Here is a 26,807-nt window from a genome sequence, read left to right as displayed (position 1 = left end):
CACTTCAATTTTCAAGAGTTTTATTAAAACATCTGTACATTTCAGTAGAGGGGCTCTTGCACATTGAAATTACATCTCAGACAAATAGGATTTGAACATATGTACATGTTTCAACAAAAAACAGCTTGATTTGTTTTTCGCCCTTTTTAAAATGAATCATCAGTCTGATATTTTAGTGGAAGTAACCAAACCCGGTCACCAAGACCCCAATACATGTATACAGTTTCTGATCTGGGCCATGACCTGTGTTCTAGGTGATCTTATGGCAGGTTTGATTTCCAACATGTAGCAGGCTAAAATATTTTGACTTGACAGTACTGCATAGATGTGTCAATTAAATTGATTAATTAAAAGCCCAATTTCACATTCCCTCATGAAATCCCTTTTAATTAGCCCATGCTCGACACAATGTCATTGATAAAGTGCGTTCCAGAGCTGGCAGAGCATGCGCAAACATTTGGTTGAGAAATTCAGTTTTTCAACCATCACATTCAGAGAAATAGTAAAACACCTTCGAAGGATAACAAAATGTCAAAGCTTCAAAGTCATCTCAAGTTACTAAATTTGAGTTTCTTGGAGGAAATTAAACCTTCATTGCTTCCACAAAGTGGAAAATGAAATAAGGTTATGGCCAGTGGTCAAATATATACAGTATTTCTTGAGGAGGAGGACTTAATTGTGAACCTAACTGAGCATGGCAGTTTGTTTTGCTACTGGAAATGACACGCATGAGATTTCTCTTTTAACCGTTCATGACAATTTGCAAAAAGATGTTTCCTCCGACAATGTTATGTTTCCGTGATGTGTTGGTTTAAAATTGGCGAACGTAACATTAGCCGATAAACTTAGTGTAGGACTTAACGCTTGACATTTAAAATTATAATTGGGCTTGCGTTCATTCTGGGAAGGATTGGGTGGGCGGAATCTGGGGAGGAGGGTTGGGCGGATTCTGGGGAGGAGGGGTGGGCGGAGTCTGGGGAGGAGGGGTGGGCGGAGTCTGGGGAGGAGGGGTGGGCAGGGTCTGGGGAGGAGATAACTTAAATATTGTGCATTTGGACTGCAGCACCAATTTAATCGTCTTCACATTCAAATTTTCACAAAAATAACAAAGAAATCCCAATTGAGATGTTCGATGCTGTTTTGACGGCAGTGAGTGTCAAGGTCAAACTGCAATTTTATCTTCCGTTTGGTCACACAATGGCCTTCTTTGTTGCCTTTGGCCACCAAAGGTTCTCCCAAGTTCAGCTATTGCTTTTGATCTGTTGGTGGAAGATGTGAAACAATAATTAAAAGGACAAGAAAGCACCGGAGCAATCAGAAGTAAAAAAAAGTAGAAAAATGAGAGCGAAGGCTTCGTTAATTCAGTTGGATGGGGTTAGTTAGAACACTCATTCCTTTATTATTCACAACTTGTTAGAAACAGCCAGTGAATAAAACCCACCAAACTGTTTTATTCGATTGTTATTATTGTAACAAGGAACACCCAATAACCATACATAAGTGTTTTTTAAAAAGGCATTGCTAGAAAAATATATTCTTAATACAATACATCCATACTGAGATGGTATGAATATATTTCACATCTTTAAAAATAGTAATTTGGTTCAAGTGCAAAACCAACGGTGAAAATCTACACTGTTCAACGGGTACTCCAAGTTTAGGAACCAAAACTTTTTGAGAGGGTTTTTGGTGGGTCTACGTGAACAGCATTCAGATCAAGTCGAGCATGCAGCAGTTACGCAGACCTCAGGGGTCGGCTCGGTTCGGTGGAGGGCTCGGCAGGACCCCCCAGGGAGGGCCCTTCATCTTCTTCTCTAATCCTGTCGGCCGAGATGAAGAAAAGCCCCAAGCACCGGACAACGGTCGGATTTTAGCATGTCAAAAGATGATTTCATTAAAAGAAAATCAACATGGTTGCAAAGCGGTGCCACCCCTCAATTAATTTAAACTGTTAATTACCATTAGAACACCAAACAGTAGATGTTACGTAGCGTTCCCTAGGTTACCGTTTGAGAGGCTGGCAGGTTCTATGGTCTCCCAGTTCATGGCCTTCTGCACAGCCTTCTTCCAGCGGGAGAAGCGGAACTCACTCTCTGTAAGGGGCAGGACATGGGTTAGTGATGAGCATCGTAGGTCAATGGGGCTTTGAGTGTAACAAAGCACTGACACAAGAGCAATTGTGCGTGAAGGGTAAGTAAACTCTAGAATCAAACTGCATCTCTGCTGAAAATGGAAAGGCTTTTGCAATTTCCATAAATTGTGTTAGCTGCGATAAGGCATATTTTAAAGCTTGTATATATTTTTATATAACAAATATTTCGTTATTTTTTGCTTCTAAAGATATATGACAACCAAAAGCTAATGCAATTATCCATTTTAATAGCGTCTGCTTTAACACAGCTCTTCTGGACAACCTACCGTTAGGGTTAATCTGGGGCACAAAGGTCTCCGAGACGACCTGGGGAAGATGATCGGTGGTCAGGTCCCAGACATTCACTCCCTCAGCCGCGCCTGCAGCCATGGCGACCCCCAAGGCCGTGGACTCCGCCATGGTGGGGCGCACTGCAGGAAGCAACAAAACACTAGAAATAGCTCCCTTCTTTACTGTGAGCAGAGTGCTCTACCGTCAAACACTTTAAGTTTGAGAGCGATATTGTGAAACATTTACCCGGGGAGCTCTACGTCGAGAGTTCTGCCCAAATTATTCTTTGGAAAATACTGAGACATTAATTGTGTAACACAGCTACAGCCCCCAAAAACTATGAGGGGGAGTGCTACTGGGAGACCTTTATTGTTTCACAATACTCTACACCCCCAATAAGCTCTTCTTTGAGAGCTCTACTGAGATACCTTTGTGGAAACATTTACTCTGAGTTGAACCCCCCAAAAGCTCTACCTTCTGAGAGCTCTACGTTCTGATAGCTCTCCTGTGACCTTGACACAGAGCTTTATGCTCTGAGAGCTCTACGTTCTCCTCACTCTGAGAGCTCTACGTTCTGAAAGCTCTACGCTCAGAGAGCTCTACGTTCTGAGAGCTCTACCCTGTACTGTGTAGCTTCTCTTACCAACGGGGATGCAGAGGATATCGGCCTGCAGCTGCATCAGCAGCCGGTTGGAGGTCATCCCTCCGTCCACCCAGAGCTGGTCTAGAGGAACACCGCTGTCCTGGTTCATGGCATCCAGGATCTGGATCACAGAGAGCGGGGGAGAGAAGTTCAAGCACAGCTTGGATTTGGCCTAATTTGTCATAATTTGCAATTATAGACTCTGAACAATGTATTGGGCACCCATGACATGACATATATTTCAATTCGGATAGGAGAACCACCATTGTACTGAACTGCATCTACAGTTTAAAATAACGCCTTTACTTGGTGAAGTTACGAAAAACAAACTTAAAAGTTTGTGAAAGCTCACCTCTCTGGTCTGGAAGCAGACCGCCTCCAGGGCAGCGAAGGCCAGGTGGTTTTTGTTGGTGAACTGAGTCAGCCCACAGATGATTCTATGCAACGCAGACACACACAGAATATCAAGAAACAAGTTAAATACCTTAGCGAACTAACTGTAATTTCTATCAAATATAGAGATTGCTATGCAGCATATGCTAAGTGCTATGCAGCATATGTAGCGAATTTTTTTGCTACAATAGCATGGATAAGTAAAATTTAGAGATGTCCAATATTATCGGCCCACCGATATTATCGGCCCGATATTAGCATAAAAATGTAATATCGGTATCGGATTAAAAAAAAAAAAAAAAAAAAAACATGGCACTTTTCCCTTAAATTAAGTTGAAGTATTTTTCTTATTTTGCACAGACAATATTAACATTTGGAAAGCCTTGTTGCATTCAAGAATGCATCCAGTGGGGCATCACAATAACATTAAGCATGTTGTGTTAATTCCACAACAGGAGATATGTAATGTTACCTAAATTAGGTTTGAGGAAAAATAACCCAAATATCGACATCGGTATCGGCTGATATCGGAATCGAAAATTTAGAGTTGGACAATATCGCTTATCGGATATCGGCAAAAAAGCCAATATCAGACATCCCTAGTAAAATTTTTACTTTTTGTAATGTACGAAGCATAACATTAAAGGTCCCATGACATGAAAATCTCACTTTGTGAGGTTTTCTAACATAAATATGAGTTCCCCTAGCCTGCCTATGGTCCCCCAGTGGCTAAAACTTGCGTTTGGTGTAAAACGAGCACTAGCTGTTCTGCTCGCCTTTGAAAAAACGGAGGCTCAAGCGCGCTGATTTGGAATGTCTGTGCTCATGACGTCATGAGGAATCTCGGCTCCTCCCCTTACTCTGCCTGGCCCGCCCAGAGACGTTGGCCCGCCAATGAGACTCGACCGTGCGAGCGCCACATGTGTGTGTGTGAATACACACACTGTAACGTAAGTGTTTCTTGTTGGTTCTTTGACGTGTCTTGTATTTCCACAACGAGACTGTCGTGGGGGTTATCTGAGCCATGTTTGAGAAGGAATTGGGGGAAAGGAACTTTGGTTTGACTCGCTGAAGTACATGAACTGCGACATGCCGCCGGTTGCCGCGAGGCACCATCGCCCGGCAGCGGGCAGCTGGCAGCAGGCAGCGCGCGGTTCAGTCGACTTCAGGTTGATGTGAAAGTGGAAGAACCAGAGACGTCGCAGAACCCGACAAAGTCGTTTGTGATTCATAATATCGTCTGGAGGCGCACACAATATATTATTTGATATAGATATCTATGTATTATATGATATTATTTAGATATAGAGCTCCAGGACTGTAACGCAAGTGTTGTACACTTCCTTGTTATTTGGCGCATAACGCGTCGGACTCTCGTCTCTGGTATTTCTACAACGAGACTCGTATTGGGGGTTATCTCAGCCAAGGTTGAGAATGAATTGGGGGGAAAGAACTTTGGCTTCGACTCCCTCAAGTCAAGAACATGAACCACGACAAGGAGGAGAAAGGGATCTTTGCCGGGCAGCGCTTAGGCACCTCCGCCTCCGGCGGTGGTCCCTCAGCGGGGCTCAAGCGGGAGACATTCGCCGCCAACAATCCCTTTCTCCTCCATGTCGTGGTTCATGTTCTTGAGGGAGTCAAAGCCAAAGTTCCTTCCCCCCAATTACGAGTCTCGTTGTAGAAATACCAGAGACGAGAGTCCGACGCGTTATGCGCCATCACACCAACAGCAGAACGGTTATCCAAATAACAAGGAAGTGTACAACACTTGCGTTACAGTCCTGGAGCTCTATATCTAAATAATATCATATAATAAATAGATATCTATATCATATAACATATTGTGTGCGCCTCCAGACGATATTATGAATCACAAACGACTTTGACGGGTTCTGCGACGTCTCTGGTTCTTCCACTTTCACATCAACCTGAAGTCGACTGAACTGCGCGCTGCCTGCTGCCGGCTGCCCGCTGCCGGGCGATGGTGCCTCGCGGCATGTCGCAGTTCATGTAGCCTACTTCAGCGAGTCAAACCAAAGTTCCTTTCCCCCAATTCCTTCTCAACCATGGCTCAGATAACCCCCACGACAGTCTCGTTGTGGAAATACAAGACACGTCAAGAACCGACAAGAAACACTTGCGTTACAGTGTGTGTATTCACATTGATGTGGACGTTGAAGAACCAGGAACGTCGGAATATCGGCTCACACAGCTTTTGGCCGTGATAATATGTATTATATGATATAGATATCTGTGTAGGCTATATGATAATATTTAGATATAGAGCTCCAGGACTCCCGTGTGTTCTAGAATATTTACAGAACACGGCTAAAGGCTGTGTGCGCCTCGCCATTGCGATACATCCACTGTAAACAGAGCGCATGGTACCGTCCCTGGCTGCAAGCTGCTCAGGGCCACACCCCCACCCTCCTCCTTGACACGCCCACCGAAACAGCGCATTTGGGGGAAGCTCAATGTGCGACTGGCTCGGAGTGGCTGTAACTCTGCACCACGGCTGAATTTCAGGAACGTCTTTGAATACTGTGTTAGTTGCCCACTAATACCTATATTAAAGAATACATAAAATAGCATGTCATGGGACCTTTAAGATATCATAGCATGTGTTGTTAAAACGTTTGCTTTTTGTTAGTGTAAATATCCATTCATTTAGCTACCGTAGCATGTGTACATTAAAAGTTTTGCTTTTTCTAGTGTATGTAGTGTAACATTTACCTACTGTAGCAAGGGAAGCTTTGGTGTAGCTTTTTGTTGTGTCTGTAGCATAATATTTAGTTTCTGTAGCAAGGGTAGTTTTAGGGTAGCTTTTTGTAGTGTTTGTAGCATAGCATTTAGATATTTTAAATGTTCTCACCCTCGTGCACTGGGCTCCCAGTAGGGGGCGTAGAGCCCGGAAAATGCCGGAACAAAGTAGCAGCCGTAAGACGAGCCCGCGGCAGCTGCCAGTTTCTCTGGAGTTAGAAGATGAGAAAATAAATTAATCAATATGGAAAGTGTTCGACATTATGTTAGACAAAACTTGACATCTCTGTAGAAGTGGCACTTCTTTTACCAGAGGAAAAGGCACAAGAAGGAGAAATATAAACAATGACACAATCAGATTAATAATAATACCGCTAAATGAACGTGGTTCCTAAAAAATAACGCATGCTTTCATATCCAAACAGGAAAACAATAAAAATAGGGTTTGATCGATAAGAATGTGTGTATATATATATATATATATATATATATATATATATATATATATATATATGTGTGTGTGTGCGTGCATAGATCATAGTTCAATGTACCTATCTCGGCAGTTGACTTGACAATTCCCATATTGTCCTTTAGCCACCGGACAACCGCCCCCGCTATGGCAACCGACCCCTGATGGGACACAGAGCAACCAATCACAACTCTGCTGACCAACCGCGACCAATAAGGGACTCAATGATCAATGATGAACATCAATGATTCCTGATGACAAGATACCAACAACCATATCATACAAACTACAAAAAACTGGGAAAAAGGGAATAAATGTCAGTATCCATCAGTAGCCTTGAAGACATTCCATGTATCGGGAGAGACGTGGTCTCACCTCGAGAGCGTAGCAGGCGGGCTGGTCCCTGCCCAGCTGATAGGCCACAGTGGTGAGGAGCCCGTGCTCAGACTTCACCGGCTGAGGAACAACATTAAAACCTTTAGTAGGCTGACGGTATATGATAATCACAGCTGTGCTGATATTCATTCTAACTGCACCACTATGCGTGTAATAATGCTTCTATACAACAGTTCTCCAAGCGCAATTTATTACTGAGCATTAAAAAGCGACCGATTATGATTTTTCGGTTTAGTTAATCATTTAAATAGAAAACTGAACTAGGACTGGAGTGTTGCCGAGCAACACAAACGATTTCCTGCTCACTAGGTCTACAAGTTACTAGTGGCCAGCTACTTTGCATTCTGTACAATCTCTGTTTCCATTCATTGTCCAACCATTGAATAAGAGTCGGTGGCAACTCTCCTACCTTGGATCCAGTGTTTCGTAGCAAAAAACAGCCCGTTCCATACCTTAAGAAAACAACATCACAAGAATGAGCAATAAGTGAGTAATTAAACTTATGACGGAAAAGTAACCCCACAATAAACCCACAGTAATGCATTAGAAGTGCAGCATCTCTCTTAACGCGCAGTTCACTGATGTGCCAACGGGTTCACGTTCAACCACACTCCTCCCTCCCTCTCTACACACACACACATAGTCCTAGCTTTAGCTTCAGTCTTACTGAGAGTGCAGATGAGGTGTGTAACTCAATATGGCTGGAGTAACTTTCCAATGACTTGGTTAAAAGTAAGTGAGCTGAAATGGACTTAAAGTAGCTAACAAATACTGTGCGTGAATTAATGAATCCCATGAAATAGAAGTTTCAACACAGCAGCTCTCTCTCTCTCTCTCCCCAAGACATTTTCCACCAAACTTGACATGTTTGTGTGGGTGTCTCTTACGTGTTTTTGGCGTGGCCTTCCTTGAAGCACATCTGTCCAACCAGGGCGGCAGACTGATCCCCGAGACACTGACGTAAACAGAGGTTGGCATTAGTTACCCCGTGATAGACCATAATATTACAATACCCTGCCGATAGCAACATAATCCATCCATCCACCACATGTCACATCTCTAGTTCCACAACTGCATCACACTTTTTTTTTTTTTAAGTATAATAATAATGTGTTTTATTTATACATGAAAATATTTAAGGGCATTCAAATGAGGAGCCAAAGTGGGAAAGAGGCGAGAAGAGTATGTGCACAAATGAGAAAGAAACATTTCTCATTTGATGAAGATCAAGCGAAGATCAAGCGAGCTATTGCCCTTCTGCTCCTGACTAAACAAAACAAACACTGAAGTTGGGAAACTGAGACTTTTTATAAACCTGCTTACCCCCGAGATTGGCACCCCTGAGAGAGAGCTGGACTTCTGCAAGACAGGGAACAAGAGGCCATGGATAACACACAACATTTAATTTAACAAATAAGAAAACATTGATCACTACAGTACTGAAGTACCTGCAGACGAGCAGAGGCTGTGTGTTTGTGTGTCAAGTTCCACGAGTGTTTCACGAGCGGGGTCATGGTTTGGCCAAGCTCTATTTCTCTCAGAGCCTATTGAAGATGACCAACCAATGCGGTATCTATACAATATATATATATATATATAATCTGAGTTTTTAAAAAAATATTTCCTTTCCACCGCTACTGACTCTGGTTGTTAGCAATGTAAGAGCTGCATAAAGAACTGGTTGTTTGAATAAATACACCCTTTTATTTACGCAAGAAACACTAGGTCTATGAAAGCCAAGGTTTTTCAGGCCTGATGGATGGAGTTGAAAGGAGTGTAGTTAAGTCTATCTCTTGCTGTCTAGTCACAGCCAATACCGTCTTCCATAGCCTATTCAAAGCACTGAATCTTTGATAAAGAGATATTTTGGAAAACAACAGGAAAAACTGAATGCACACAAAGCTACAATAAACATTATAACCTGCAAGTTGATGATAGCATGATGTAATGCACTTACTGCCTCAGTGGCCGTTCTAATAAATGAAAAAACACCCATCTGGACAAACTGTTCCAAAACCTCATCACTCGGATTGACCTAGATTTATGTAAAATAATAATTGAATGACCGGTTCAACTATCCCGTATACAAAAACAAAATACCAGATTTGACAACGTGGTGTGGACAACGTGGTGTGTCACTATTTACTGAAAAGAATACGTTTGGGACAGACAACGTTTCCACAAGACAAGGGACTACATAAACACCTTGTACTTGCTCGTACAGCAAGCCGCTCAGATAGGAAGTTAAAAGAGTGGTAACGTCTGGACGTCTCATCTCATCTCATCTCATCTTCGTCTGCCTATCCGGGGTAGGGTTGCGGGGGGAGCAGCTCAAGCGGGGGGCCCCAGACTTCCCTTTCCCGGGCCACATTGAACAGCTCTGACGGGGGGATCCCGAGGCGTTCCCAGGCCAGTGTTGAGATATAATCTCTCAACCCAGTCGCCAAGAAAAAACGTTGACGGTGTACGTTTCCATGAACACTGGATACGTAGCATTTCAACGTAAAAAATAGCGCGTTATACCTACAGTATCCACGCGTGCCGCTGTGGAGGCGGGTTTCGGGGTTTGGGTTTCACGGGTTTCGCGGCAAGTTGTGGACACGATTGTTGAGGGGGGGGGGGGGGGGGGGGGGGGGGAGGTAGACTGTTGTTGACCGGGGGGGGGGGGGAAGACACGTTTGTTGAGGGGGGGGGGACACATTTGTAGGGGGGGGGGGAACACGTTAGTTGAAGGGGGGGGGAGACACGTTTGTTGAGGGGGGGGGGGGGGGGGGGACACGTTTGTAGGGGGGGGGACACGGAACACGCTCGACAACGAGAGTTGTTTTTTATTGAACGAGACTTCAACACGGAACAGCTGCCCGAAACGATGGTCACGTCACTCTCGGTGACGGTGTCGACAACAATGAACACACGAATAATGTTAATAGAACAACACACAACCACATAACATCCCGAACCCATTAACCCCACTTAATCCTAACAACAAAATAAGTTAACAAAAGCCCCTTTTGTCAACTGACAACCCCAATTCCCAGAATCCCCCGCGGCTCCGGAACACGGCATAGCCTATATTAATCTTTATTATCTGAATGGGAAATGCAATATTTTAGGACAGATACACCATTAAACGCGTTTCTAATGACATTTCTAGCGAGAAATGTACATTTTCCTTACATAATCTTCAGTCAGTGAATGTGTATGATCTTTATTAATCTTTATTATCTGAATGGGAAATGCAATATTTTAGGACCGATTCACTGTTAAACGTGTTTCTAATAACATTTCTAGCGAGAAATATACTTTTTACTTGCATAATCTTCAGTCAGTGATTGTGTCTGATCTTTAGTTTTATAGTTATTAGGATTTGATCGGCTCGCTCGATCTCTCGCTCGATGTTTCAACGACGTCAGGTTGTTAGGGACGCTGCTTTCGCTAAACTAGCAGCTCACGTGTTTCCTGCGTTTGTGTTATTAAACTGTTACTTTATGTAACTTTTAATGATATCATCTTGTTAGAAACACGTATATCTGAGAGCCAACCCAGTCGCCAAAAGCATACGTTGACAGTGTACGTTTCGTGAACACTGGATACGTCGCATTTCAACATAAAATAGCGTGTTATACACGCACACACACGCACGCACACGCACGCACACACACGCACAGACACACACAAGACACACAGACACACACACACACACACGCACACGGTGCATTTCGCTGCTAAAGCAACAACAAAAAAATATTCCCTCAAATATTATTACTTTCAAAACGTTGGCCAAAATGGCCAATAATATCATTTTTATTTGGGATGCTTCTAGGACATTTTGGGTGGATTTTTGAATGGTATGTGTGCAGCACGTTTTTTGCAGGACCTGGCAACCCTGCGCTGTTGCCCGAGATCTGGATCCACCCCCCCCCCCACCCCAAATAAATACTATGGCAGAATAAAGTTAAACTTGAACATATAAACCTGAACATTTGTTTTTACAGTAGATTGGTGGAGGGATGACGTATGTTGGCCAACCCGGAAGTTAGCGTCGCCCTGGGTTCCCTTGACAAGAAGATTTTGGATTATTGCAGAAAAATTAGCATCTCTGAAGCACCTCCTCAAAAACTGAAAATAAATAAATGAATAAAAAGAACCATCTTCCAAAGAACCGTAAACCAATGCATTTGAATGGGAGTGTTTCTCTGATTTTTCCATGCTACACAGAACGAAATGTAAACCCATGCAAATAAAGACTTCATGGTCATAATAATTTAAATATCATTAATCTCCTGCGTGTGTTGGGTGATATTCTATTTTTTTCAACGGGGCTGCATCCAGTCACTTGACCGTCATGGTTGCTATGGTGGTTGCTATCGACCGCCCCCTCTAATCCTTACATGGCTCTAAAAGCCACACGGCAAAGGAGCTGCCGTCAATTGTGTTGTTTTTGTCGTAAACTGGGGTCCGACGGTTAAAAAATAGACAGATATTCCGAAGTATCCTTAAAAGGCAGCTTGGGTGTTTTTATTTTTTGCAGTTTAGACTTCTTCTATAACCTATTTTTGAAAGCAAAACACCAAGTTCATTGATTTAACGAGGCAGGGTTATTTGAAACAATTTATTAAATAAATATTTGTGAGAGGTCATTCCTTCTCCTGAGTTTGCTTCCTATTTATGTCTAGTGTACACCCCTACTGTCCAAAAGCATCCCCCCCCCCCTCCCCATATGGATTTGGAGAGTTGTTGCCATGTCCCAGTGGTGGAAGTATCATATAATATGAAAGAGGGCATTCAATTATACTATAATGATCAATTAGGAGGCCGAAGCCCTAAAGGAAGTGATGCAATAGGTGACTGAGGCGAGAAAATTTAAGTAAACTGTACCTTGGGGTCTCTTATATATCAAAGGGGGTTTCAAAGGACGCATACGCTTCAACCTGTGGCTCCAGCCCTACAGGAAATGACTCAGCAAGTGCTCCATCTCGTTGCACCTGCACCCAGCGGCTCGCTTGCAAGATTTTGGCCTGTTCTTCCCAGACCTACACCCTAGCCATCCAACCTGCATATCTGAGAATCAGGCCTCTCTTCAATAATGACAAAATCTTATGAGAGAAATACACATTAACTTTTTGTTATCTCATAAGCGGCGTGGTGCCGGTTACTTTTGACCTTTTGACCCCAGACTTCAAAGACGTGGCCACAGGCCAGCTGTGTCTACACACATTAAGCCACAAATGTACACCTCCATCCGGCAAAAAATGGGGCCTAGAAACTAACCTCATGTACGTTGACTGTACTGTTGGAGGTCACGCCCCTTTTCCGGCCTTTTCGGGTAGGAAGGTCCTACCGCCCTGAAATTTGAATACCATATTCTAGGGCCTAACTGGGACCCCCGCACCGAAACTTGGCCCGGTCGGACCCCGAGTGCAGGAAGGGGGGGCCTGGACTTTCATAATCTTCGCTCAGTGAATGTAAAGGATGTTTGGTCGGATGTTATGACGAAGAATCATAATGTGAATGGGAATATTCTATAAATATCTTGATATCATCTTTCGTCTCAACACTTCTGCTGCAGCCGCTTAAAGTCTCACTCCGAGAACCTTAAAATATGAATCAATCCATTAGAAGTATGAAAATATCGTCCCGGTGGAGGAACAGGGCAAACAAGGTGTCCTTTGACATCTACGTTTCGAGGCGATTGCAACAGTGCCAGACATGACCATATTTGAATATGTTTCGGGGTAGTAATTAGCTGTCGATTTTGGAGGCCTTTATCAATAATGACCAGCTATAGATTTGCTTCCCGATGGAGATTTTTGACAAATTACATGTTAATTAGCATCTACACGTTAAGCTGAGTCCAATGAGATCAAGCTCGCCCTCTTGCTACACCGAGATCATGTCCTAGACCTAGGTGTACCATGTAAAATACATGTTACCATTAGCTAGAGTGTCATGCTTGGTGTCATTGGACTCAGCTCAACGTGTAGATGCTAAATAACATGTCATTTGTCACAAATTTCTATCGGGAAGCAAATCAATAGCTGCTCATTATTGATTAAGGCCTCCAATTTCGACAGCTAATTACTACCATTAAACATGTTCGAATATGCTCATGTGTGGCACCGTTGCAATCGACTGGAGATGTTGAAGGACACCTTGTTCGCCCTCTTACGTCACCGGGAAGATATTTACATGCTTCTGATTGACTAATGAATTGATTCAGCTATTCCCCCAGAAGTCTGGGGTCAAAAGGTCAAAAGGAGACGCAAAAAACATGCTGCCCACATACCGTTCAAAATCCACCCAAAATGTCCTAGAAGCATCCCAAATAAAAATGATATTATTGGCCATTTTGGCCAACGTTTTGAAAGTAATAATATTTGAGGGAATATTTTTTTGTTGTTGTTTTAGCAGCGAAATGCACCGTGTGCGTGTGTGTGTGTGTGTGTGTGTGTGTCCGTGTGTGTGTGTGTGTCTGTGCGTGTGTGTGTGTGCGTGTGTGCGTGCGTGCGTGTGCGTGTGTGTGTGTGTGTGTGGGTGTATAACCCGCTATTTTATGTTGAAATGCGACGTAATCCAGTGTTCACGAAACGTACACTGTCAACGTATGCTTTTGGAGACTGGGTTGGCTCTCAGATATACGTGTTTCTAACAAGATGATATCATTAAAAGTTACATAAAGTAACGGTTTAATAACACAAACTTAGGAAACACGTGAGCTGCTAGTTTAGCGAAAGCAGCGTCCCTAACAACCTGACGTCGTTGAAACATGCGAGCGAGCCGATCAAATCCTAATAACTATAAAACTAAAGATCAGACACAATCACTGACTGAAGATTATGCAAGTAAAAAGTATATTTCTCGCTAGAAATGTTATTAGAAACACGTTTAACGGTGAATCGGTCCTAAAATATTGCATTTCCCATTCAGATAATAAAGATTAATAAAGATCATACACATTCACTGACTGAAGATTATGTAAGGAAAATGTACATTTCTCGCTAGAAATGTCATTATAAACGCGTTTAATGGTGTATCTGTCCTAAAATATTGCATTTCCCATTCAGATAATAAAGATTAATATAGGCTACGCCGTGTTCCGGAGCCGCGGGGGATTCTGGGAATTGGGGTTGTCAGTTGACAAAAGGGGCTTTTGTTAACTTGTTTTGTTGTTAGGATTAAGTGGGGTTAATGGGTTTGGGATGTTATGTGGTTGTGTGTTGTTCTATTAACATTGTTCGTGTGTTCATTGTTGTCGTCACCGTCACCAAGAGTGACGTGACCATCGTTTCGGGCAGCTGTTCCGTGTTGAAGTCTCGTTCAATAAAAAACAACTCTCGTTGTCGAGCGTTCAATAAAAACCAACTCTCGTTGTCGAGCGTCCCCCCCCCCCCCCTACAAACGTGTCGTCGTCCCCCCCCCTCAACACACTCGTTTCCCCCCCCCCTACAAACGTGTCCCCCCCCCCCCCTCAACAAACGTGTCTTCCTCCCCCCCCTCCCCGGTCAACAACAGTCTACCTCCCCCCCCCCCCCCCCCTCAACAATCGTGTCCACAATTTGCCGCGAAACCCGTGAAACCCAAACCCCGAAACCCGCCTCCACAGCGGCACGCGTGGATACTGTAGGTATAACACGCTATTTTTTACGTTGAAATGCTACGTATCCAGTGTTCATGGAAACGTACACCGTCAACGTTTTTTCTTGGCGACTGGGTTGAATCTCTCCACCTAGTCCTGGGTCTTCCCCGAGGTCTCCTCCCCACTGGACGTGCCTGAAACACCTCCCAAGGGAGGCGCCCAGTGGGCATCCTTACCAGATGCCCGAACCACCTCAGCTGGGGTCTCATTTATAAAACTGTGCGTAGGATCGTTACTAAAAATGTGCGTACGCCCAGAAGCCAAGTTTTGCGTGCGCCAAAAAATATTCAGATTTATAAAACACTGCGTACGCACACCTGTAGGCAATCTTTGCTTTATAAATCACATACTGACTACAATTGTGCACAGCTGAATCAGCTTCACGTTCCGCCCTCTACACGCCCCTTTTTAACCATAAATGGTCAATGCAAATGACCTCATGAATGCGATCTGCATATAAAACAGACTCAGATGCCGGTATTATGTCTTGTTGGAAACAATGGCAGAAGTACTGAGAAAATCAAAAAAGCGAAATTTCACGGAGGTTGAAGTGGAGACACTTGTGGGTGAGATGGAGGCCCGAAAGGTAGTTTTGTTCGGCGGTCACGGGATTGGGATCGCCAACAACAAAAAGCAGAGTGATGACATAGAGTTACATATTTTTATCTAGCCTACCAATAAATCGTTATGGTCCCTAAATACCCTCTCCCTCCGAATCCTGCCATTTGCATGGTCCGCCATAAGTGCCATATGGTGCAGCATTACCACGGCGCTCACCTCTGTATTTATAGGGTTACGGTAATAAGACTGACGAGAACGCCTTGGATAATCAGTTTGTAATTACCCACGTAAAATGTTCTTGAACATAACCCCTTTTTAATGCCTGATTTGCCATGAAAAGCATCAAGAGTAACGGACAACGATTGTGATGAGTGTGGCTTGGTTTTTCACACTTGGGATTTAATTGACATTCGATCATGTGTTTACAGTGTCACATAAAAATATTATGTTATTGACACATGTTGGACAGATGCTTTATTCCATGCAGTCGCGCCGTCAGTGGACAGTATGGAGTGACGGGATTAAATATAGAGAATTTCTTTTTATTTCTATTCTAAGGAGATATTTCTGGAGTTATAACTGAGAAATAACGCAGTGGACTTAAATTATTCTGATTAGGATTTAACGCATGATACGGGTTGAAATTAAATTGATGAAGGGCGATGATAAAACATAATCGTTCTTCTCACTCTGCAATTCTTCGGTCTGACTTCAGTTCACCACCACACCGTCTGTGTCGCCAATTCGCCTTTTCCTCCAAACCATGCGTACCCATGGGTCAGAGTTTGCTTAGGGCTGCGCACATTTTCCCGTCAAGTTGGTTTTTTATAGATCACAACCTTGGCGTGAAAAGTCACGTACGCCAATTTCAGCCCCGTTTTGTGCGTACGCAACGGTTATAAATGAGACCCCTGATCATTTCTAAGTAAAGGAGCAGCGGCTCTAATCCGAGTTCCTCACGGATGGCTGAGCTTCTCACCCTATCCCTAAGGGAGACGCCAGCCACCCTTCTGCGAAAACTCATCTCGGCCGCTTGTACCCGCGATCTCGTCCTTTCGGTCATCACCCAACCCTCATGACCATAGGTGAGGATAGGAACGAAGATCGACCGGTAGATCGAGAGCTTTGCCTTGCGGCTCAGCTCTCTTTTCGTAACAACGGTGCGGTGAAGCGAACGCAATACCACCCCCGCTGCTCCGATTCTCCGGCCAATCTCACGCTCCTTAGTACCCTCACTCACGAACAAGACCCCGAGGTACTTGAACTCCTTCACTTGGGCTAAGGACTCATTTCCTACCCGGAGTAAGCAATCCAACGGTTTCCTGAGTCATGGCCTCAGATTTAGCGGTGCTGATCCTCATCCCAGCCGCTTCACACTCGGCCGCCAGCCGATCCAGTGAGTGCTGAAGGTCACAGGCCGATGATCCAATGAGGACCACATCATCTGCAAAAAGCAGTGACGAGATCCTCAGACCACCGAACTGCAACCCCTCCCCACCACGACTACGCCTCGATATCCTGTCCATGTATATCACAAACAGGATTGGTGACAAGGCGCAGCCCTGGCGGAGACCAGCACCCACTGAGAACGAAACTGACTGGCGGCCGAGGACGCGAACACAGCTCTCGCTTTGGGAGTACAGAGATTGGATGGCCCCGAGGATAGACCCCCTTACCCCATACTCCCGCAGCACCTCCCAGCGTTTCTCCCTGGGGACCCGGTCATATGCCTTCTCCAGATCCACAAAGCACATGTAGACCGTCTACGGTCTACATGTGTAGTACACGTCTGGACGTGTAAAACATAATGACGATATAAAGTGAACCATCTCCCCTTCTGACCTACGACCCAGAGAGCAAAATTCATGTTGGGCTTTTTTAATCTGTTCTACTTCTAGATAGATACGATACACACAACAAACGAAGATAGAATACACAAGCCAAATCTTTTGTGGAATTATTGTGCTTCACCTATTTTATGTACCAATTGAGAACCACAATGTGTTTTTTCCATGCAGTATCATTCTGTATTATCTCATCGGTTGCGCTTTCACAATGAATATAAAACTAAACTGCATTCAAGCAAGCATGTGAGATTCATTCAATAATCCATTTGCGCTTGAAGACACCAATCATTTCAATTCTTCATAATCCCTATGTTATCAAGACATTTTCTTCTATTCCAGCAACTATGTCCTATATTACATACTTTATTATCCCATATCAAGGTCATTTGTATCAAAATGTGTATACAACGCTTTCATCTGTATCTAATTAAGGACTTCAAATCAAAGCTCTCTATATATTGATCATTCCTAAATGTGGTCTTTTATAAATTGACTTAACACTGTTTCACACACACACAAACGCACGCACGCTCTGAGCTTACCATGCATCCATATATTTCCGACGAGCTCCTAACTTTGGGCAGAATATCCATGGGGACGTCAAAATACCTACAGGAAGCAAGACATCCGCCGATCAGATTCAGGTTTACATCAGCAGAAAGGTCAATCAGATTAAACTATTACTATAAACGGAGGCAGGGAATATTTCTATGTGGAAAAGGGGAGAATGTCATCAATGTTTAGGTTATGATAAGCCCTTTGTTTGAGTTTCCCCCTAAAAAATATAGAAAACATGGTAACAATTTTCATTCATTAAGTGCAAAACAGAGTCTTTCACTAATGTCTGTCAGCGTGTCTGTCCGCGTGTCTGTCCGCGTGTCTGTCAGCGTGTGCTTGGACCTGCAGAGCTCGAGGTCCCAGTCCAGGGTGTGGATGTTGAAGAGCAGGGTGCGGCTGGCGTTGGACACGTCCGTGATGTGAACGCCTCCGTCCGTGTTCCCACTCAGACACTGTGAGAGGAACCATTCAATCACACTTTATCTTAAGCCTTTAAACACAAAGTACCTGCTCAAAGCTGCAATAATATTTGCTTAACAAGGGATTAATGCAACAACAAGAATTTAGGTTTCACCAAATCACAGCTAATTAGGTAAAGGTTAATTTGGTAAAATGTATGCTTAGAATAAATGGGGGGAGACCTCAGGGTTTGGATTATATAAACTCTACGTAGACCAGTGGCGGCTGGTGGTTTTTAAAGTGAGGGAGGAAGGACTGCGCGCTTGGTTGCCATTGGCCTGCTTGCACTGTTGGTGTATGGTGGCATAAGAATGTGAGACTCAAGTTGTTTCAGGGTGTTTTGGTGAACTACAAAATAGCAGGGAGGGAGTTATGTGAACAAAATGTATACAAAGCCACCAGTGGCATCACTGTAATTTGAGAAGGAAAGGATGCAAAGCATATTAGTCAAATCAGGCCTACTATTGATTTGTAAAAGTAAATAAAATAATCTGGGCCTATTATTGGGCCTATTTTTGCCCTCACTGACTGAAGTTATTTAGCTATGTTTATTTTCAGTTACAATTGCTTGTAATGCTACCAGTAAGTCATGCGTACCTAGCAAACCATGTAGCACTCACAACACTGACGTTGCCATTACTTCTGATGACCTTGATTTTGGGAAGTGGTCTACCTCTTTCTGAATGAATGGAATGGTTTTTGTAATAAGACGTTAACAATGTCCTCCGTTTCCAATGTTTCCATTGTGCATTTAGGATCTCGCTATCGCAGATTTCACTTACTCTGCGTCTCTCAGACTGAGCACCGCGGCAATGCAGACCGGGTTTGTTATCGACAGCGTTGCCAGATTGGGCAGATTTCCCGCCCAATGATAATTTTTCCAGCCTAACATGGTTAAAAGTAGCCCAATTGGGTGGGAAATCGGACCAATCTGGCAACACTGCTCAACATCCAGGGATCCTGCTTATTGGTTCATAGCGCAGACGGATAGATTTTTGCGCGAATCAGACCCCTTAAGGTCCCACCCACTCAGAGGAGGATTTTCCTCCTCTCTCCCATTGAAACCCATGTTATCCACCGGCCGCCAGTACTTTCGGGAAAATGAATGGGAGTGGACGGCGGCGGAGGGAGGACGTTCCTCCCTGAAGTAATTGTCAATAGGCGATAGGGGGTGCTAATGTCCCTTTACCCAGGGAAACGAACATTATATATTCAAAGGCAATAAAGTAGTCATATTTAAGGGCATTAATTCATTACAATAGTCGGGGCAATCTAAATCTTTTATTCTCAACAATGTTAGGGAGGATCTTCCTCCCTCTCCTCAATGGAGAAGCCTCCACTGACGTAGACATAATATTTTTGTTAGCCATTATAAAAACATCTACTCATCTAATGTTTCCCAATGTAGCCCAATATATATACATTCATCATATACTTCCTGTGAGTGGCCTAATCAAATTGAATGGTTTTACTGTAATGCAAGGAAATACTATGCAATTTAAGATCTTAAATCCATGTATCCTGGGGTTGCGTGTCTGTGGAGCTTACCCATATGATCCATGAGTCCACCGTACCAAACATGGCCCTGTCCTCCTCCACCGCCCGGCGGACCTCCTCCACGTTGTCCAGTAGCCAGCGCAGCTTCACCGCGCTGAAGTAGGTGCTGATGGGCAGGCCCGTCTTGGGCTGTGGAGAGACATCGCAGCCATGTGTCAATCAGCCAGCAGTTTGAGACTAACACCCCCCGACCGTTGATCGATCTCCACAATAACACACATCCCACCTAAAGGGCCCCTAACACTCGGTGTGTATCACGATAGCCAGGTGACATCTGCCAGAATGACAGGGATCTGAATGAGCTGCAAGTAGCTTGAAATCTGCTCAATGCCTGCTCAATGATAGTAAATAACCGATATTAACTTATCAGGGTTCTCTGGCTCACCTTGAGGTGGTTTTTGTTCTTGCCCGGGGACTTGTTGATGAGTCTTTCCACCGTGGACTGTGTACGCAGATCAAGCCAAACTACAAACACATACACACATTAAACATGAATTAACATTAATTAATGGAGTAATATGCATTAACCAACAGTTAATGAACAGTTAACTGATGGTCTAGTAAGCCTTTACTAATGGTGCTCCTGTTAACTAAGGCCATCGTGTTCATGTTGACTAAGGTAATAGCGTTCACGTTAACTACGGTAATGGCGATCATGTTAACTACGGTAATGGTGTTCATGTTAACCCAGGTAATGGTGTTCATGTTAGCTAAGGTAATAAAGTTCATGTTACCTAAGGCCATGGTGTTAACTAGGGTTATGTTGCCCATGTTAACTACGGGTATGGTGTTCAAGTCAACTAAGGCAATGGTGTTCATGTTAACTAAGGTAATGGTGTTCATGTTGACTAAGAACCCTATCACGGGGTCCTTAGTTAACATGATAAGTTAACCTCATTACATGAACATTGTTCATGTGTTCATGTTAACTAAGGTAATGGTGTTTGTGTTAACTAAGGTTATGGTGTTCATACACACAGAACGATAATAACATTTATTATCGTTCATAATTTAATAGGCCTCCAACCCTATCCTCAACCCCTATGCTTATGCAATATAATAATGCATATTGCATTAACTAAGGCATGATTAAATGGACACTTCACCCATTTACATTAAGCTTTGTATCGTTAGGAACCCAAAAAAAGTCACTGTCTGCCTTTTCTCGCTCATGAATGCACAAAATTTGAAATTGATGTTACTATTCGACAAAATATATGACCCACTTTCAATACAGATTTATCTCCACCGGTGAAATTCTCCTTTAAGGTAACCTTATTGTAAAGAGATACCTATTATTTTTTACCTACTTTACCATCACGAAAAACAGTACATGAATACATTTTGATTTGACATGTGTGAAGGGATGCAGAGCAAGAGCTTGTTCTTTGCTTTAAGGAGAACCACACGCCTGAAATGGTTCACAACTGCTCTGAATCCTTTACCCCTGGTGGCCGTTGGTGTCATGACGGTTAGCGTGAGGGGAACAGCAGTGAGTGACCCAGAGGTTGAATAACTTCACCATTGGCTGCCCCCAGACATGTTTATTAAACCGAAGAAATTATAAAATGAGGATTTCTTTTGACTCTCAGGCAGATTCCCCCAATTATTTGGTATTTTGTTTCAAGAGAATACTTTATTATGGGATGTGGTGTAGTCACCCAGGGCATTGTAGAGTGGCTCCCCGGTCCCCTTATCCCACACCACTGTTGTCTCTCTCTGATTGGTCACGCCCACCGCTGGAGTAACAAAATAACAAACAAGAAACTTAAACAGGTTTGTCCACACACACACACACACACACACACACACACACACACACAAACACACACTTATTCTACATTAACTAGTAGAGCATGGCAATAACACTGCTTGGGTTATAATAAATATAATCTCACCAGTTGCCGAAATGGATGTGTGTCTTGGTTTGTGTGTGTTGGGGTGAGCACCTTTAATGTTGGAGAGGTCGATGTTGAGTTGACCGAGCTTCTCGCACGTCCGCTCTATGCAGTCGTACACTGACTGGATGATCTCTTTGGGGTCCTCCTCCACCCAGCTGATGAACACACAGAACACATGTTCCACGCATGTTGCTACTTCTGTTACAGGTCAACTACAGCAGTTTAAAAAGGAATTCCATCCCATGTCTTCCTACACTATGGAAGACAGAAAGATTTCTAAAATAAAACCTCTACATGTGGCACACACAAACCGATAGATGAGCCAAAAAGGTAACAAGGTACGATGTCAATTTTAAAAAGGGAAATCTCACCCAATGTTAAATGTAATTCTGTATTATTTTGTCTTGACTTCATTGGCGCCTCCATAGTTTTTGTTTCTTTTAAAGTTCGGCCAAATAAACTCCACATTTCGGAAAAATAAAAACGGACTGATAAATTCAACACCGCTCTGGGGTGAGCAACCAAACCAGCTCTTACAGCGATGGGATTTTGTTTTATATACATCAAAACCAGAGGGTTGGAACTTAAACCTGTTCAACAGGTAAGTGAATCATACTAAAAACAAATCGTTAAATTGTAACCCAAGCACTCAAAACTGTAGTAAAGAAATGTTGCCATGCCATTTTAATTCATGGTTTCTATAGTTTGAGACATCATGAGACGCTGTGGAGACAACACACCAATAGTCTCTCCTTTATCTCCTAATGGTGAGGAAATAGTGCTTTTTAAATACAACCACCGGCACCCTTGAGAAAGTTATGCTTCGATGTGGACTCAAGAAACCGCAAGAATGTACATTGTCTAGGACACTGCATTACTTTATTTCACACATTATTTTACTTTATATGGGCGTCATGTGGCTCAGAAGGTAGGGCGGGTTGGCCGGTAACCGGAAGGTGGCCAGTTTGTTCCCCGGCTCCTCCCCCGGTGTCGAGGAGTCCCTGAGCCAGACACCTCAACTTAACTGCTTCAGACGAGCTGGCTGTCGCTTTGCACGCTTTGCACGGCTGACACCGCCATCAGTGTGTGAATGTGTGCATGACTGTGTGAATGTTAGGCAATATTGTATAGCGCTTTGAATGGGCACTGGTTAGAAAAGCGCTCTATAAATGCACTCCATTTCTTAATATCCATCTTGACTCGATTCAGGGAAACTGACAAGGCTGATATATCTTAGCGTTTGAAAGTGTTTTTTAACGGTTATTTTATGTGAGAGTCACAGAGTACCACTAATGGGAAAGCCATAAAGGGAAAAGTCAACTCACCCCTCTTTGGGAAAAAACTGTGTGATCTCCACCTGATGCTGACTCACAACCTCGGCCGTTCTAGCATTGAACACCTGTGGAAGACAGGTACACACATTTTGAAAGACTGTGATAGTCGACCTGCAATATCAACCAGTGAGTACACTCACATTGCATGAGAAGATAGTGTACAAATGTAAGTGTAGGTTGATAACCTTGATTCTATGTTGGATTGAGGTTATAAGAGAGCCGTATGATTGCTTTTGGTGTAGGAATGTGGTGGATGTTCAGAGACACGGAGAAATAGACATGAAGCAAGGGGCATGGAAAACAGATATTAGAGGGGAACCAAACTACTGCTTCCACTTTTTGTGGCATGGGCAGGAATATCAACTTGGCACCCATATCAGTTTCTATATCCTACTGGAGATGCGGTTTCCTCCTAACGAGCTTAAGAGAGTCAAAGCAACAGTCAGGTGTGCTCATCCGCGCTCAGATGGACACAGAGAGGGCTTGATGTATGGCAGTACAGCCATACATCAATTTGTGGTTAAGAGGCGCTTGGATCAAAACCTGGATTTTGATCCAACATTTCTGTTTTCCTGTCTTAAAACACATGACCTGATTTAACGGTTTGATTGGTCCGATGTTTCATATGACAGTGTGATTAACAAGTACAACTATTCTTTTTCCCATTGGAAACAGGGTTGCTGATGCAGAATACATGTATGAGGCGCTACTTTATATTAGAAAACAGCATAGCACAACGATTCCCTTTAATGTGAGGTGTTCTGCACTAGTGTGCACTTTCCTGCGTATGGTTCTAGCTGTCCCTGTCAGGCTGTTCTATTCTAAACATATTCAGCTGCCTTATGATGTCCCATACAGAGACATGCTTCCACTACTATCTGTGTGCGCTTACCTCATCTAATTTATTTAACTCATGAAGCTGTACACACACACACACACACACACACACACACACACACACACACACACACACACACACACACACACACACACACACACGTTATAGGAAATCACCTATCTCCACCGGTGAAATCACCTAAATATAACGAAACAAGGTTGGGTCGTTTCCTGTAGACATCCCACACAAATACAAACACACACGGTTGTCTGTGCTCTTACCTCATCTCACTTATATTCCTCATGAAGCTACACACACACACACACAGTCAAAGTTTGGGAGTGGACAGGGAGGTCTTTCTCCCTAAGGACTGCGACACAATCACCTCTCACTAGATGACGTTGCAGACTGCCTGACCACTGATATTATTCATCCCAAGTGACTCATGCTTGACCTCCTGAGGGGAAGGGCATAGGTCATATAGAGAACTGTCTATCTCCCTGCTTTCATCTGAAATATTGAGCTATTGGTTAATCAAAACCAACGGCTGTGGCCATTGGCAACTTGTTTTTGTTTTGTGGGCCTTGTTGCCCTGCGACTGTTTTGGGTAGGTTTAAAAAACAACTTGTCTCGTTAATGTATAACCAGTTATGCTCTTTGGCCAGAGTGTCTTTAGATTACAGCGGCAGGCTCATTGAGGTTCTGTAGAAAGCGACCCTGTGACACACAGTCATGTATTACATAACAGAAAATCAAGCTTTTTCGGGGAAATGTCCTATAACTTGAGTCTACAACATACATCTTTCTAATGTCTCATCGTCCATTTTGATCCAACATTTCTAGAATATAGCATTCGAGTTAACACACTATTATTACACTGTGTTCTAGCTTACGTGTTGGATACCATTTCTCATGATCATGCTTCACTGACCTGTGACCTGCTAAATGCTACTCCTTATACGACAGGGAGGCAGCCATGTGTTATCATCGTCCATATAACGATATACAAGCCCCAAAAATGGACCAATAAAGATACTAAAACACTTCTAAGTGGTCCCTTTGGCTGTATTTACTTAAATCTAACAAAACATGGTTGGGTTGTTTCCTGTAGACATCACACACACACACACACACACACACACACACACACACACACACACACACACACACACACACACACACACACACACACACACACAGTAGGATATATGTCTACTACTACTACTTTTGACCACATTGGATGGTTTGTTAAAGGAAGTATACTTTTAGATGTAATATTATTTGAGGAGGACTTAAAGTTTTAATTTAGGAGGTACCAGATCAAGTTAGGTTGAAAGCTTTACTTTGGTTAATCTGTAAATAAATGGAAGAAGAAAATATACTTTATTCCTGACCTCATATGACCACAGACCAGCCTGTACTGCTCCTCACACACCGCCAGAGACGCTTCTGGAAACCTTCGAAATGTTGGTCTCAAATCCACGTCTCTTCGTGGATTTGGAAAATAATCCACAGATCGGACTAAATTGGTAGGCGGGTTTCCCCATGGATGCGTGTGTGTAGGGGTTTGACATTTAACACATAACGCGTTACTAGCATTCAATGTCAATGTGTGAACTTATTTCGCACCCACCAAATATACCCATAGACAATAGCCTACAGACAACTAGCATACATTACAAATAACATCCAAACAACGTATTAAACCCATATACATTTTCAGATCGTATCCACCTTAAAAAACATTTATACCGACTTATTAGAGTAAAAGAGCATTAGGTTTATAGCGTCGATCACTAACCAGAAAGCGCGTCGAGCTGGTGCCCTGGTCCACCGCGGCGACCAGCGGGTCCGTCCCAGCGTTTGCTTTCATTCTGGTAATATACCAGGATACACTAAATAGATTAAAATGATCAGCGATACTCGGTGGAGGCACACAGCCTTTGAGAAACAGACTGCTGGGACTACGACTCGGCAACTTCTGTACAATGAATACAAACCAGCGTGGGCAGACGCAACCAGAACGGAGTGCAAAAGACGAGTTTGGCCAACCAGTGTGGCCCGGGTTATGAGAGGGAGGGAACGGGGGAGGAGAGGGAGGGACCCGGGGAGGAGAGGGAGGACCTGTTGGAGAGGTCACCCTGCCCGAGTTAGGAGAGGGACAGTGGCGATTCTAGAAAATTTTACATGGGGTGGCAGAAGGGTGGCAAGTTAAATTCAAGGGTGGCAAATCACACACACAAAGTCAAGTCAAGTCAAGTCTTTTTATTGTTGGAAACACACATGCCTGGTGTCTATATGTATTTATTTATACCAATCGCTAATGAAAACAGTTAACCTATTTACTAGGGCTGTAACGATACACAAATTCACGATTCGGTTTGTATCACGATTTTTGACCCACGGTTCGATACATCCCACGATTCTTTTAAATTTAAAAAGCATTTTATTTAAACAACACTTAAATACCAATTATCTTAATGTAAAATGTAATAACAAATAATTTGGAACACTGAACAGATTTGAACCGAAAGAATACTATTAAAGTATAGCTAAATTATTAAAGAAATTACCAAAGATTGCAGTTGGAGGATGCTTTCTGCTGGTAGGCATAATAGGGCCCCTTTAACTGTTTGGTTGGTTTATTCAAATATCCTTATTAGCGCTTCTTATTAGGCTATGTAGCTTAAATAATGACATAATCAGGCCGTATAGAATGCAACATGTTTAATAGCCTAACTCTCAATAGATGAGGAAAAACGTGAACGTCGCAATAACGAGGCATAGTGTTACGAGTAGCATATGTGTGTGCGGGAGAATGGCAGTGTGCGTATGCATGTGTGAGTGACGTCAGCGAGTGAGTGGACGAGCGAGGAGAGCGAGCGGTAGCGCGTGTGTCTAGTGAGAAGCGAACGAGTCCGGTAGAATAAAGTACCCATCCTGTCAATAATCGGTGGCCGCTTCATTCCGACCTATAAGCAGACAAACTGCCAGTCAAATCACACAAAACAATAGAGACAGGATCACACAGGC

The 26,807-nt window shown here is 43.3% G+C and overlaps 1 protein-coding gene across 2 annotated transcripts; it reads right to left on the bottom strand.

Moving 5' to 3' along the window:
- Positions 1-3: 3 nt before the first annotated feature.
- LOC115529845 (glycerol kinase) lies at positions 4-25,843 on the bottom strand. Of its 2 annotated transcripts, XM_030338933.1 has the most exons (20): positions 25,576-25,843; positions 22,928-23,001; positions 21,651-21,757; positions 21,363-21,440; positions 20,087-20,166; positions 19,693-19,830; positions 18,028-18,137; positions 17,670-17,736; positions 8,407-8,442; positions 7,971-8,038; positions 7,493-7,535; positions 7,063-7,143; positions 6,770-6,848; positions 6,331-6,427; positions 3,418-3,502; positions 3,066-3,186; positions 2,419-2,562; positions 2,007-2,093; positions 1,746-1,820; positions 4-1,259 (listed from the first exon to the last, which is right to left on the bottom strand). In XM_030338933.1, exons 1-19 carry the CDS (start codon positions 25,645-25,647, stop codon positions 1,747-1,749), a joined length of 1,641 nt encoding a protein of 546 aa, XP_030194793.1. In that variant the 5' UTR covers positions 25,648-25,843; the 3' UTR covers positions 4-1,259; position 1,746. The 2 variants fall into 2 exon arrangements, with proteins under 2 accessions (XP_030194793.1, XP_030194792.1); XM_030338932.1 differs by lacking the exon at positions 1,746-1,820 and having other exon boundaries at positions 25,576-25,842.
- Between the last annotated feature and the right edge of the window lie 964 nt (positions 25,844-26,807).

The sequence above is a fragment of the Gadus morhua genome, chromosome 17 (genome assembly GCF_902167405.1).
Source record: "Gadus morhua chromosome 17, gadMor3.0, whole genome shotgun sequence".
Lineage (NCBI taxonomy): Eukaryota > Metazoa > Chordata > Actinopteri > Gadiformes > Gadidae > Gadus > Gadus morhua.
The sequence above is the reverse complement of the archived record's forward strand: the minus strand, read 5'-3'. Positions and strand labels throughout refer to the sequence as shown.

What these genes read in the sequence shown, in the direction of transcription:
- LOC115529845 (XM_030338933.1), bottom strand. Translation starts at nt 25,647, where the DNA reads ATGAAAGCAAACGCTGGGACGGACCCGCTGGTCGCCGCGGTGGACCAG. An exon ending in AGAACAAAAACCACCTCAAG is followed by an intron (nt 19,831 to 20,086) that starts GTGAGCCAGAGA and finishes GTCTCTCCACAG; the next exon opens with CCCAAGACGGGCCTGCCCAT. An exon ending in CAAGTCAACTGCCGAGATAG is followed by an intron (nt 6,428 to 6,769) that starts GTACATTGAACT and finishes TTCTAACTCCAG; the next exon opens with AGAAACTGGCAGCTGCCGCG.